Raw genomic sequence first — 16,258 nt, forward strand, 5'->3', positions numbered from 1 at the left:
AATAATCTATCAAAAATTTGTATTGGATTGAATTCTTCATTGATAATCATCTTTCTTCCTCAAATTCAATTAAAGTATTCAAATATTGTTGCTAGAATAATAAAGATCTCCATCGATCTCTAACAAACCGTTAGGTCGTTTTGAACGTACTAGACCTATTTCTTTCATAAAAGAATTGTCGTCGTATTTCAAGTTTGATCTTCTAGCTTTACTCTAAAATATATTATTTCAAAAGTTTTGTTGAATTAACCTATGAGGAAGAACGAATAAGTTTAATGAAAGAAACCATTTATTTTAAAATTACTACAAATTTCGTGAAAAAAAGGCCAATGTAGTATGCAAGATACAACATGTAAAATTGAATTGAATACAAATACAAACCATCTATAAACTTGAATGAATACGATTTCAGAAAGATTACTAAATTTTAAAAAATACAAATAGACTATGACAAGAATGCATGGATACAAACATGCTTAAATAAATACAAAATCAAATGGCATATATATGGTAAATAATACAATTTAAGAAATAATATAATATTTTAAAAACATACAAATAAATTGTGAAAAATAGGATACATATCTGCTTAAAAATCACAACTCAATTGGCATACCTATTGACTAATGTAATGAATACAATCTACAAATAAATACAAGTTTCATCCAAAAAAACCAATATAGTATTCAAGATACAGCATGAAAATTATAATTAATACAAATACAAAATAGAATAAATATTGTAAAGAATACAACTTGATAAAGAATACAATATGTTGAAAAGTGCAAATAGATTGGGAAAAAAAATCCTAAACCAGTTGGCATACCTATTGTAATGAATACAAACTAAATATTTTGAATAAAATACAAATGTTCTTCCTCAATTTGGTCTTCAACAAGTTCTTCGACTTCTTCATATGTTGTGTTCTTCCTCAAATCTCTAAAAATCCAATAAAATTGTGAAAGATATATGCTGAAAATTTGCTTACATGAATCAATGAGATTGTGATATATATCTTTTGGAAAAATTTAACATTTTTTGGCAAAAAAATCGTGCACTTTTGATGAGAGAGAAATGTGAGTTGAAACTTTAAGAATGGAACATGGAGGAAATAAAATGAGAGAGAACGTGGATAATTATTAGGTGTCAAATATGTGAGTTTCAGTTGAGATAATTTAGGAATTAGATTAGGATACATTTAATTTGCTATATATATAATATTGTTCTTTTAAATAATATTTTTAAAGTGTAGCTATTTTCAATAAATAAGTTAGAAATTTTGACTAGTTACATAATTTTTCCTACATCTATTATAGCCTATAGGTAATGTAGGAGTGTCAATGATTTTCAAAACACCGACTTAACCAACCGAACCGAACCGTACCGAACCAATTTTTAGGTTTACTTTATAAAATCGACGATTTTTATATAAACTTATAACCGTACAGAATAATTGGATAGGTTTTTTATTTTATAAAAATTAACCGAAAAATATCGAATCGTACCGAATAATATTAGTGTAAAATATATTTTATATATTAAGTTTAAAAATAATAAAATATTAAATTTTTTGCTTTAGGCCCAAGATAATGGAAGTGATTACAAGTGATAACATAATTAACATTCAAAGTCACAACACTAAAACGTCTCATACTACTGCGATTTAAACTAAATTAATTCTAACATCTCAAATCTCGAGTAGTAACTGGTAAACTACAAGGTATTCAAACGATCTTGGATAATAAGCTACAAGTGATTAGACATTTTTTCTCTCTAATAGTTTAAATTTTTCTTATTGGATACTTAAATCAAGTAAACTCAGTTTTTTAGTTTCATCTTGATTGAGTTCTTTCCTTTCGTGTGATGTAAATTAAATTTTTTTTTGTCTTTGGTTAATATTTTACACTACCATAATATAATGGGATGAATCTCTATTCTTGATTTCTTAATCATCACCTTTTAAACAATAAAAATGTCTAGAGAATTTTTTTTCAAAGTCATATACAAGTATACATGGTAGCGTGTTCTAACTTTTATATTGTTTTTAAAAAAATACCAAAAATTAATCAAACCGTACCGATATCGAAGAAAAACCGAGATAATGGGACGGTTTTGAAAAGTTTAGTTTTGGTTATATAAAATAAAATAACCGAAAAAATGGTATGATATAAATTTTATAAAATAACCGTCTGAACCGTACCATTGACACCCCAAGATAATGTATCAACTTGTATAAAACTGTATAAGAGATGTTTAGTCATATTTTTACATTATTAGACAAAAAAATGAATTTTGAACTATGAAGCTCCATTCAAATGAGTTAATTTTTTATTGAATAACTTCAAAATTTTAACCACAACTTCAAAATGACATTCTCAGTGAAACTTAAATCATCAGTTTGTCAAAAAATTTAATAAATCAGATAATCGAGTGAATTTTCAAGCTTTTTAAAAGCCTCAATATAGTTTTAGTTTTTAACTAACATATGATTTATATATTGATTAATAAGATGCAGCGAAGTCTTGGATTAATTTTTCTTAAAAAAATATATATATACAACTTGACAAAAAATATTACCCCACTTAATCATATTTTTAGTTTACTTCCACATAGCTTCTTTTTTTTTTTTGGACAGCAGTGTTTATACACACGATATAAAATATTATAAGTATACTTTAGATAATGCATCATCAACCTTGGATAAAAGTATATAATAATATATAACAAGTGATTATACACGCTTTTACAAAATTGTACATACTTACATAAAAATTGAGTTTCTGCTTTTATGAACTTTCAATTATTAGAATCTATCTGAAACAAAATAAATCTTCATTGAATAGCTTCAAATTTTAGCTATAACTTCAAAATGACATCCCTCAATCCTCAATTTGTCAAAAGTTTCAATATATTGCAAAACCCAATGAATTTTCAAGCTTTTAAAAAGACTCAATAGATTTTATATTTTTACTGAAACATAAGAATTATTTATGACACATGAGATGCAACGAGATCAAAAATGCAGGTCACAGTTTGATAATAATTCACATACTAGACCTTTCACAAAAAGTGGTGATTTGCATGAACACTTGATGAGAATAATGGTGGTTAAACTGGATAACCATTTAAAATATGGATTAAAACAAATAAATAATAGCAACAAATATGTACTTTTTTTGTATATTAAATAGAGGAATTTTCGCATATAACCACTCAAAAATATCTTAATTATACTCCATAGCTATAGTTTGCTAATTACAATTTGTAGTTATAGTTATAGCAGCTTTTGTTTAATTCGCGCAGCGTTTGTATACGTTTGTATAATTCGCAGTTTTTGTATAACGTTTATATATTTCACTATACAATTCATGCACAATGTTTGTATAATTTGCTATACAATTTGTAGTGTTTGTATATTTCGCTATACAATTAGATTCGCGCACAACATTTGTATAAATCGCACGAATTATATAAAACTCAAATTGTATTCGCGCACAACATTTGTATAATCGCGCACAACATTTGTATAATCACGTGAATTATACAAAAGTCAAACTGTAGTTACAGCTAGATGTTTGCCGCGAGCCGTAATTAATTCAAACTATAGCTATGTTAGTTAATTAACTAGTATACGTTTGCCTATTCGCATAATTTTCCCTATTAATTATGATATACATAAAATATACATTTTGATACAAAACATTGTGTGTATATGTTTTCTGAAATTTTTTATTAGCAAACTGAAATTATTTTGACCGACCGATCAAATATGTAACACGCCCTTTTATTATTATGTATGCTTGCTTGCATTATCGATTTTAAGCTTGAATAAAAGCTGGGAGTTGCACTATTCTCAAAAATAACCTTTGTGAATCTCATTCTTACATATTCCAATTTTTCCCCACTATTTAGTAAGACGACGAAGTTAAATATTATGGCAACATAGACACTTAAATTACTCAAAAGACAAATTATGGCAACATATATATATACTAGTAAAATAAAGGAGAAAAAAAAAGATTAATGTACACACATAAATATTACTAGATAGTGATTGAGTCACATATAATATGGCATATTGTACAGGTTATTAACCCATTCCAGTCCCTGACCAGGCCCATAAAAAGTATTATCAAATCCAAACTCCCCAAGAAATGGAGGATCCATGGCTGATGCTTCCATTGAGAGTGATGAAGTTGTTGGACTATTGATCGAAACGCCGTCGGATCGCTCCGTCAGCAGCCGTTGTATCTCCTTCTCTGCTTCACATATCTGTTCCTTTTGCTTCAAAACCTGAACCAAAAAATCGTCTCGTTTAGGATTTAACCTATATACACTAACTTTTGAATAATGTAATGTTTAAAGTAAAGATGAATATTTAGTTAAAACTTTGCATGCACTAACTTAAACTTCCTTTTAAATTACTTCTCATGACTACAAGTACGTTATTCGATTAGATTGGTTTCAAAATGTGGCACGTCCAAATGTGCATAAAGAGCATATTGGCATATGTGCAAAAGGGGCTGTACTGGGCTAATCTTAAAGAATAGTGTACGGAGGATTAACTATTGGAGGATTTATTAGCATCTTTTGTTGCCATTGGAGGTGGCAGACTCTTTGCTGGTTCAGAGTTTGGAGCTCAAAGTTCACTTTATATCAAAATAAATTTTTTCGTCACCAATTCAAATTAGTGATGCCTAAAATAAATATTGAATATCGAATGAAGAAAATTAATATTTTTATTTTCGAACATATAATTTATTTAACGTCGTTTTATTTCTAACCACCTTCAAGATTTTCAGGCAATATATTAAACTGTTCAATTTAAATTGTGATGTGCTGTTCTTTTTTTATATTCTACTTTCACCTTCACTCATATAATATAAGTCAAAATTAAATTAGCATTTAAAATTTTGCATCCAATCACATATTTAATATAGAATAGATGGAATATACTTTTAAGACCACATAAACGTTTCTTAATTAATCTCTAAATCTTATTTATCCAACTAATCTCTTGTACTTGGTTTTCTCCAACAAATTTTGAAAAATCTTTTCATTTTATATATAATTATCTTTTAGGTGATCGGATACATTAAAGAAAAGAAGAGATAGATCGACGTACCTCATTTTCAAGACGGCATATGTCAACAATGTTAGTCTCATGTTCATTCTTCAACTTAGCATATTCTTCCTCAAGTTTCTTGCTCTTCCATCGAGCCCTTCTGTTTTGGAACCATACAGCCACTTGCCTCGGTTCTAGTCCTAGCTCCGAGGCAAGCTTGTCTTTTCTCTCCGACTCCAATTTGTGTTCATGACCAAAGCTCTGTTCGAGAAAATTCACTTGTTCGTCACTTAGTTTCCTCTTCCTCATCATCATCATCACTCCGTTTGCAACATCGTCTCCTTTGTTCTTCTTTCTTCTCCTCTTCTGTTTCCCCTCTCCTATAATTTATATACACTGACACCGTAAAAAATCTCTTTTAACTACATGTAATTAGCTTGTTGTAGGAAATTCATTTATAAGGTGATGACCAACATTATTTTTCAAGGTACTAATAATCTCATTTTTCAACGACCGTTTCATCTAGTTACCACCTATATATGGTGAGAAACAGACTCTTAATGAAATAGTGGGAAATTCTTTAATTTTGCTATTATGAAAATATTACTATTTTATCTTTTTTTACTGATTCAATTAAAATATTTGTGGAAATAATGATTTTTTTAGTAGTGTGTATATATATGTATAGTGTAAAAATATTATACACTTATATTTTGTGTGAAGTTAAATCTTAAAGACAAAGTAGTGATGGTACAAACCTTGTTGAGTTAACTGTTGAGTGTAGATACCAGAATAGTACTGAGAAATGTCTAACATTTGATCATCATTATTCATGTTGCTTTTTTTTTGCTTTCTGTGCAGAAATGAAAGTGGATAAAATGTGTATGGGAGAAAGAGTACAGCAGTGATGCCTTTTAGTTATAAAATCTACTAGTTGTGGAGTAATGAAAAAAAATAAGATGTTTGTTGTCTAATTAAGACTTTGGGAGAGTGTAGATATTTATAAAGGTAGCCCCTCTCAAATGAACCTCAATTCTTCTAACAAATATCCATATTGCCATCTCTCTAATGGTTTGAGTGTATCCTCCGATGCTAAATGGACGGATCGTACTGAATTTAGGTAAGTCAAAATAAGTTGACTTAATTAATAGACAAAATGTTAACCTGCTCAAAAGTTATATAAAATTAGATAATTTATCATTTAAATAAGTTGGTCTTTAATTTTTTTTCTTTTTAAATGGACTGATTTTTCACTTTTGCTCTTTAACAATTGAATTTATGCGGCCTAGTTGGACATAAATGCTTCAGAAACAGAAGTCATGTTTGGACATAAACTAATTGCGGATATTATCATATATCAAAGTATAAACTTAATTATGCCTCACGAAAAAGTTTTTTGTTAAGTAGGACAAATATTAAAGATCAACGCAAAATCAGAAAAAAAGTGCAAATGACCTCAAAAGTTACTTGGGCTGAAATGAGCTAAATAGCGGGTCAACACATAATCCGGCCAATTTTTTAAAGTTTTAATTATTTTATTTATTCTTTTATAATTTGTTAGTATTTAATAAGACTATTGCTTTTCCTTATTATATAGTAATTACGTATAACATATCAGATAAAAATGTTTTTTTAAAAAAAAAATAATAAAATAAAATATCTCGTGGATCAATTTGAACTACATATCAATTCAATTTTTTTATTAAGAGTTAATAACCAACTAAAGCTTTAATAAATTGGATAAATTATATTATGGGCTAATTTTATCACATCTATATATCCTACTTATCCAAACTATAACGATGAGATAAAATTTGTTAAATTGGGGAATTGGATATGAAAACTTTCATGGAATGACTTTTTTTGACTGATTTGGTGAAACGTTCATAAGCGGAGGCAGCATACCATTGATCCATTTGATTTCAATATTTTTAATGTAAAATATAGTTTATATGTGAAAATTTATTAAAATTATAAAAAGCAATAGATACAATCTTTAATATGATATTAAGTATCATGAATTTAAATGTTACACTCATTAAGCTTAATTATTGAATACTGTGTGACTCAAGATCATGTATAATCATAATTACAAATAAATTTCTATGAACTCGATTATATTGATAATATATATATATATAAAGACTTTTTACATCATAAGTGTATTTAATTGTAGCATGTGAGGATAAGTTATTAATTTTATTATCGAATTACTAATTAATGTTTATTAATAATATTTACTTGTAGTTATCTCAAAAGTGATTTAACTGTTTAAACATTTACGCCATTGGTTGAGTTGTTTCCCATTAAAAGGGTACCTGAGATGGATTCAAAACATTGCAAACAGCTGGACGTAATTATGTGCATATATATATACATAATAAGTAATGAAAATGTGATATATGATCTGATAAAAATAGTACCCATTTAATTTGCTATAATAAGTTAAGTTGTTCTAATTAATCATGAAAAAAAATCTTTACGAGGACATTTATTAGCTAGGGAACCGTTAAGATGTCAACGAATGGATAAGAATGAAGGGATATATGAACACTACAACAAATAAAAAAAGAATTTATATCGTCAATTATTTAACAGTAATAATAAAATTATCGTTATATTATATTTTGTTGTAATAATAAATATAAGTATTTGTATCCAACACTCTATATAAGTGTAATTAAATATTTTTGTGATAATAAATATTATTGCTAAAAAAAAAATATTTTTAATAAATATTTTTTTTGTTATAGTGGAATATGATATGAATTTCTTGTTCCCTAATTAATCCTGAAAGAAGCTACGCATGTGAATATCTGACTATCATCTAATATCTTTATCCACTACTGCTTAAATTTACTTGGCTTTTTTGCTTTGTTGATTGGGACTTGCATCAACCATTTTATACCATAGGAAGCTGGATAAAGTTGGTCAACAAAAGACTTCTACTCCATCAAATTACAGAGGGTGACAAATTTTGTTTTATGGGCGATCCACATAGGAAAATTTTACTTTAGGGTTAACACATTTTCTATTAAAAATGACTTTGTAATCGAGATTCAAAATAGAGAAGTACTTATCATTTCATAACAATTTTTACCTTTGATACAGAAGGTAATAAATGCTACAAACGTACAACTACAAGTAACTAATCCTTTTCAAAGTTTCTAACCTTACGTAACGACATCCTTAGACGAAGCCAAAATTCAACACAATCATATGAGGATGCTTAAGGTTAGGTCAATTCAAGCGCCGAGAGGGTAAATGTCAATACTAGAAACAAAAAAAATGTCCGCCCTCAAATCAATGAGAAATTTATGTTTTCTATAATTTTCTCACTTATTTCCCACAGAACTCACTACAAAACTGCATAACAGGAATTCAGAAACAGATTCTCACTGAAATAGTGAAAAACTTTCTAATTTTTCTATATGAAATCATTACTATTTTTTCTGGGAAAAATTTCAATGGTAAAATAGTAATTTTTAGTTGTGTGTGGAAGTTCAACAACAACAACAATAATAATGATAATAAAGATATTTTCACTGCTATTTATCGAACTTTCAGTTTATATCATCTAACATAATTATTTTGTTCATATATCAAAAAATATCTCAATTATGCTATGCTATACTATATCATAAAAAATTGGAGTACGTAAATACTAAATATGGTCCTAGATTACAGAAGCAGGCCCGCTGACAGTAACTAACCTTATAATATATACGAAATTATATTTGAGAACAAAAGCAAAAGGCTAAATAGTAACAAGCTAGAGTAGTGTTTAGAGGGGCTAATGTGGCATAGATATAGCTACGGGACAAGTATATTTATAATTTTATTGTCATGTATTAATAGCTATGGTATAGTAGAGGGCTAGAGGCTAAATATGAAACAAAGAAGGGTCAATTTTGACATGGAACAGAATACAACAAAACTAATAAAAGCTTCGGTAAAAGAAATTAGAAGCAAATAGTGCCAAATTCAAAGGTGTAATGGAATAGTATACGTTCTTCAAGTCTAAAATTTATTAAACACTTTATAATTTTTTTAAAAAGGTTAAATATCTTATAATGGGTATTTTATAATTTTATTTAAATTAATGGAAAAGGGTCAAATATAACTTTATACTATTAAAAATAATTTAAATATACACCTCGTTATATTTTCGGGCTAAATATACCCTTCCTGTTATACTTTTGGTTCAAATATACTCCTCTTATTATACTTTGGTATAAATTCGCCCTTAATTTTAACGAAATAACAATTGAAAAGCTTAAAATGAAATAATTCATTTCTAATTTTAAATATCTGATTTTTTTTAGGAATAAATAAAAATTTCAAGTATTTATTTGAGTTTTTTTTCTTAAAAAAGACAGATTATGGTCCTTTTTTTAAAAAAAAATTAAGTAAATATTTAAAGGACAGCTTACAAGCAAGAAAATAGAATGAATTCTTAATCTCATAATATTACATATATAAGCTGGTTTACAATCATATTAATAAGGTCATATATTGCAAATAAATTGGAAAGAATAAGGCCAGATTTTTACCTTGTTTTGTTGCAGTTTAATCCACCCCACTTTTTTGAATTTTTTCCTTTATTTTTTTAGCAGGGATGTATATTTAATTCTAATCCAAACCTACAAGTTATGGAAGTAACATCATTTTCATGTCTAGTAACGTCCTTTTTTAAACAAGCAGCACTTTTTTATTTTATTTGTCATATAGACATATCTGTTCTAAAAGAATTACTATTAACCAAGTCCTCATGATAATCATATTGCTATCTCTATTATTTGTTTTCCATTTCGTAAGAAAAAAGACTTAGATGAGTATTTAGAAATTTTATATATTAGTATTTAAAATTATGTAATGTATTTTGTATTGTTATTTTTTTAAAAAAAAATTAAATTAATATTTAAAAATTTTATTTATTTCTAAAAAAAATCAGATATTTAAAATTGAGAATAAATTATTTAATTATGAGTTTTTCAGGTGTTATTCCTTTAAAATTAAGGGCGAATTTCTACCAAAGTATAATGAGATGGGTATATTTAAGCCGAAAGTATAACAGGAGTGGTATATTTAACGTGAAAGTATAATGAGGGATATATTTAAACTATTTTTAATAGTGCAGGGATATATTTGACCATTTTCCATTAAAGTATTACTATCCCTAAAAAAATATTTTAAAAAAGTAAATTTAAAATATTTTTCTTACTCACTTCACCTCGTACTCTCGTACCACTGCGATACCCCCTCCCCCAAACCACCCACTCCTTCCCAAATTTTGTTTAGTTATTGTTTTTTAAAAAATAAAAATAAATTCTACCCATCTCATCTAACCCTCCACTTTCATTTTTTAAAAGCATTTTTCACATTTTGAATTAAATATATACATATGTTTTTAGGAAAGTATTTGAAGGATAGGGATGAAGTAAGAATTAAAAAAACTTTTTTAAAAGATTTTTTTTAAAAAATAAAAATATATTGGGGGGGAGGGGTACGGTGGGAGGAAGTGGTGGAGTGAGGTAAAACAAATATTTTAATTTTTATTTTTTGGATAATGATACTTTAATTTTTAATTAATACTTATAATTTATTTAATTTTTGTCGTGAAATATTTTGTCCATTAAGAGTGTCATGTGATAATTTTTTTAAAATAAAACAGAGAATGTACATATATGACGTATCATCAAGAGGGTGTAATAAAAGAGAGATGTTTTCTCAAACTAATGAGTAATAGTTTAAATATGAAAGTCACATTCTCAATAATTTAAATTAAAACTAAAAAAAGAGATAATTTAAATGTGTTTTTGATATTTCATAAGAACATATATTATAAATTAATACTACAGTATAAAACATGAAGGGAAACCTTGAAATAACTGATAAAGTTTCTGCTATGTGACCAGAAGGTCACGGATTCAGATCTTGAAAACAGTCAAGCGGAAGGTGAATTTTCCCCACTATTTATGGCTAATTACCAGTCAAGCCGCCACCAGTTAGCTTATATTAGTTTAGCTACAGTAGTACTATGGAGGTTTCTACTGGTGCCACATGTGTGGTTCAGTGGTGAAACCAGAATTTTTAATAAGGGGTTTAAAATCTGGAAAATTAGACACACAAACTAGCCGAAGGGGGTTCAATATTTACTATTTATACATAAAAAAATATTTTAACCATGTATAAATAGTATAATTTTCCGCCGAACGGGATTCGGATGAACCCCTGGATACCATGTGGGTCCATCACTGTGTGGGTTTATATAAGCGGGACAAAATTAGCTCGTGAAATTATAATTTATTTAAATTTAAGTTGATTATTAATCTCGTTATTTATTAGTTCAATATAATTTATTTTAGCTCATTAATTTTGAATAATTATCTAGTCTTACTTAATTAATGATAAATTTTATTAAAATATATTTGAGAAGACTTTATTTTATTTGATATGTTACACACAATCATAATTTTAAAAAAATATTGTTTTCTTGGACTCAATTCATGTGACACAGTTGGAATTTTGAGATTTAAACTTTTAAATTTTTACTGAAATTCACACATAAAGCAAATAAAATTTATACAATTAAAAATTAGTATAAATTACAATAATTAATAATTTAAAATATTTAAAATTCATATTAAGAAATTTCGATTAAAAAAAAGTTGATTATATTCCAACTATGCCACATAAATTGGTACTAAGCAATTGGATTTTGATCCGCATCTTATGTCATTTCAGCTTAAAAGTAATTTTTGGGCGGATCAATAATCAACTTATTTAATTTATTACTTCATTTATTTCAATTTAAGTGTTTTAATTTGACTGAACACAAAATTTAAGAAAAATAAAAAGAAATCATTAAATTTTATTATCTTAAATTTAAAATATGTGTAATCTTTTAAATTTTCTGATCTACACTTGTCATGCAAGATATTGAATTGAAAATTTTTACTAAAAACAAAAAGAAATATATATATATATATATATATATATATATATATATATATATAGCGATTCATGTGTTTTTTTAGGAAAATTATTTGAAAAAACCAAATATTATTTGCAAAAATTATAATCAAGCTCAACTCTATCTTCAACTTAAAAAATCTCAAATAAAGTGAAAACTATTTTGTAATAATATGCGATAGCTCTTATATGAGATCTAATCTATAAAATCACGTGATTATCTATGTTGAGATATCACTCTTTTGAAAAAGCTTTGATGGTATATTTTAGGCAAATTAGTTAAATTGAGTGATTTTGCTAAATTTTAAAAAATAAAAACATAAAATTCATATTTAATCAAAAAAATATATTCTTAATAAAAAATACTATCAAACGCAATTCTAATTTTAAAATTTTCAAATAAAATAAATAATATTTAATTTTCAAGATGAAATATTTTGTGTCACAGAAGAAAGTTATGGAAGTGGGTGGTGATTGGTATAATTTGGCGTGGTCCTGTTCCGCTAGTATTGGGGAGAAGACGCGTGTAAAAGTTTTCCTTCCCTTCAAACATGTCTTTTTACCCACGCACACACCGCTAAAAACTTGATGCTCTCTTCTTTTCAATTTCATTTAATACTATGCACAAGAATAATATTGAATATGATATATTAATTATGATCAACTATCTATTTGACCATTAGTTTTGACCAGATTTTGAAAATTTGCTCAGATATTTAATTATTTTTCAAGTCTCCAAAAAATAGTTTGTTTTTGAGACTTCTACTCATATAAATTTAATTTTTTTTAAAATAAAATATATGTCCAAATACAATTTTATCCAATAATAACAATTTTTAAAATTTAAATTTTTGAATTTCCATTTCATAATATATAACAAATGAAAACTTAAATTGGGACAAAGAGAACAGTAGTTGTCGAATATTTACATCAAATATTAATTTCGTATGTCATATATTTGGAAAGCATCGAATTCTCAATAAAGTAATTGAATTAGTCAAAGTCATGGTGATATTTTTTTTATGAGCATAAAAGCTTTATCCAATGACAGAAAAGATAGAATGAAAGACAGATAAAAAGGTGGAGAAGTGAAAATAGAAGGACAGACAAGGAGTTGGTGAATAAGCAAATTGTCCACAAATACCACCTTGAATAAGGAAACCCAATCTATGTTTTCTTTAGAGAGATGCAATTAATGTTCCTCTTTCTTCCTTTTTGCCATCACAACACAACTAATTAAGGGTGGCGGGGTGGGAATGGGGGTGGGGGTCCAAAAATATAGATGACTTCTTGTTCTTCTCTTTGAAGACAAAATGAGGACATTCAAGACTTGTAAAGTTTTTCTTCCAACTCGGCACCAAACTCATCATCTTTTTACGCTATCTAATTCAATCCTAAAAATTAATAACGAAAGAAAAATGGTTCAAATTCATATAAAGAGACTAAATCTCTTATCTCTCACCAATTGGCGGGACACTCGACAAGCCAGATTAACTCTCTATTTTCTTACAATATTTTAGAAGAGTGTTTACTATTTTTAGTGGTTTTTTTTTATCATGTTTACAATTTTTAGTTTTTTTCTTTCTTTCTACTATATATGAATGTTCAAATTTATCTAGTACTATCCGAAATTGTTTAACTTGATCATCCATTATAATTTGGCAAGATTCATACATAACCTTGGTGTTAGCAAAGAAATCATATATATATGTCTTTGTAAAAAAAATATTCAAATATGCTAATCTACGTTTAATCACAATTTAAAACTACCTCAAATTAAAGCTATATTAGGGGTCATTGATGAAAATGAGACCTTCCTCGCGAGGGATTGTTAAGATTAGATGCAAAGGAGTTATTATTTCCGTTCATTTTTACTTGTCCAAAATTGTTTAACTTGATCATCCATTATAATTTGGCAAGATTCATTCATAACCTAGGGTGTTAGCAAATATTTTATTTTAAAAAAGATAAACAAAGTGAAACATAGTTTCATGAGAGTAGAATCTTTTGTTTTTGTTTTTAAGGTTTGTGTTAAAAGCAGAGTCCGAGCTTTTTATCTTTGTACGACTTCACTACTCCATAATAGAGAAGCAAGCTAGATAGATACCTTCAATATGGTGTCGAGCCCCTATTTGTGTATATATTTAATTGTTGGTGTAAATATATTTAAATATACAAAAGATTTCAATGAACCAATTGTAACTTGAGAAACTTCCACTCATTTATTTATTTATGGGATAATACACAAGTATTCCTCAACTATAATCGAAATTGCTAAGACAAATCTAAACTAAATTAAGATTTTATTACTTTTTAAATTATTTTAAAGTGTAATAAACACAACTTAAAACCTATATAATCACTCACATGAAGGAAAGTATTTTACACTCGCCTCCACATCAACGCCACGTCACTAAATCGTCAAATATATCGTAGAAGTAATGAATATTGATTTGGAAAGTCCAAATTCAGTTTTGAACACCTATTGTCACGATTTCAACATGTCGTGACTGACACCCACTCTAACTCTTCGGTGGGAAAACCATTCTAACAACTCAACAATAAAAATTGAAATATGTGCACAAACTTAGATATGCGGAAGTAGGATATAAACTAGAATAATGACTGAGACTCCAAAAACTCAAAACAAAAGATTAAATATCAAGAAATGAGGAAACACCCTAGAAAACTTAAAGTCGTCTGTATCAAAACGCTAACAATGTCTGAAAAGGAAAGGGAAACACTCCCACAAGAAAATATAATAATAAAACAGTGACTAAAGTCTTAATCCTAGAAAAGGGACTAGAACATGAAAGAGTCCATGGCAACTTGAAATAAACAGCTCACCCTTAAACTCGAACAAGCTTAATCTTCTAACTGAGGTCTCTCCGCAGTCGGTAGAATATGCCTTATACTCAACAAAAGGGCAGAGCAAGAGTAGTATCAATACGCAAAAATAATATTGTACTGGTAGGATCACGCGGTTAGCCAGTAAGCGGATCATAGACAAGTAAATTCAACACAATAGGCATATACATATACAGAATAAGTCAACAATATCTCAATATCACAACTCAATGTCTTCCACATACTATAATTCACACAACAGTCCTCTCAAAGGACCTACAAACAATCAACTTTGTGCCAGAATGTGACACCCGATCAGAGTATGTGTCGGAACCTTACATCCGATCCAAATACGTGTTGGAATGTGACACCCGATCCAATTATGTGTCGGAACGTGATACCCGATCCCAAGATATCACAATCACAAGAACATTCAATGTTTACAATATTTATACCACCAAGAATAAGTTCATCACAATAACATGCCAGCAAGTGATCATTTCATACATAATCTAGCATTTTTTCCTATTCATATACACATATGCATATCATGAAGCAATTTTTCCTATTCATATACCTCAAATTCAAGCTTTTACAACCTTACAATGCAAGAGTCTTCCCTTTTCGGGTTCGTTCTTCTTGTTCTTGGTCTAGAAAATATTAAATACATATCAATGATCAATAAAATGGCCTAACTATCACGAAATATAACATAATTTCACTCTCTAGGCCAAACCCATGATCATAACCTTACCCTAGGGCTATTTTCCACCATAGATTTTTAGTTCAAACCCTCTCCCAATGATTATCACCCATACTTGTAGTTTCTAAGAATCAAAGTATGAATATAGGGAGTAAAAATCTTACCTTAAGCGTGTAAATTCGTGGAAAATCACCCTAGGTCGCCTTTTGGGGTTTTAGAAACTGATTGTTGCAAAAAAGACCATTTTTGGTCTTTTTCATGACTTAAGTCGCGATTGTCCCGCTCTGGCGGGATATGCGAAAATAGTGACCTCAGAGTTTGTGCTCCAAGCCCCCATTTTTCAACACACCCCTTCCAAAGATGCATTAAAATTATAACCTTCACTCCAAATTCGATTCCGAGAATTTTACTCTCCCGAATGCAATTCCGCGAAGTCGTAAATACTCCGTATTTTCTTGGATATCAGCCTGTCCAATCAAATTATAGATTTTACCTCTCATAATTCACGTGATCACCCTAGACTTCACCTGACTTAGAATTCGTCCAAGTATGGCCTAGGCTTAAATTTTTTGAAGTTACCACCCGAAGTTTTCTGGATCGAAAACCTTCTCCATAGGCCTATTCCTAACGACGGGAACAAGTCGTTATAATAGATACCAATTTATCCA

General features: G+C 28.2%; 1 protein-coding gene across 1 annotated transcript; it reads right to left on the reverse strand.

The window, feature by feature from the left end:
* Positions 1-3,992: 3,992 nt before the first annotated feature.
* On the reverse strand, positions 3,993-6,026 carry LOC129874031 (homeobox-leucine zipper protein ATHB-40-like). The gene is made up of 3 exons (XM_055949253.1): positions 5,824-6,026; positions 5,126-5,445; positions 3,993-4,293 (listed from the first exon to the last, which is right to left on the reverse strand). Exons 1-3 carry the CDS (start codon positions 5,897-5,899, stop codon positions 4,060-4,062), a joined length of 630 nt encoding a protein of 209 aa, XP_055805228.1. The 5' UTR covers positions 5,900-6,026; the 3' UTR covers positions 3,993-4,059.
* Positions 6,027-16,258: the final 10,232 nt, after the last annotated feature.

The sequence above is a fragment of the Solanum dulcamara genome, chromosome 11 (genome assembly GCF_947179165.1).
Source record: "Solanum dulcamara chromosome 11, daSolDulc1.2, whole genome shotgun sequence".
In the NCBI taxonomy this organism is placed as follows: domain Eukaryota; kingdom Viridiplantae; phylum Streptophyta; class Magnoliopsida; order Solanales; family Solanaceae; genus Solanum; species Solanum dulcamara.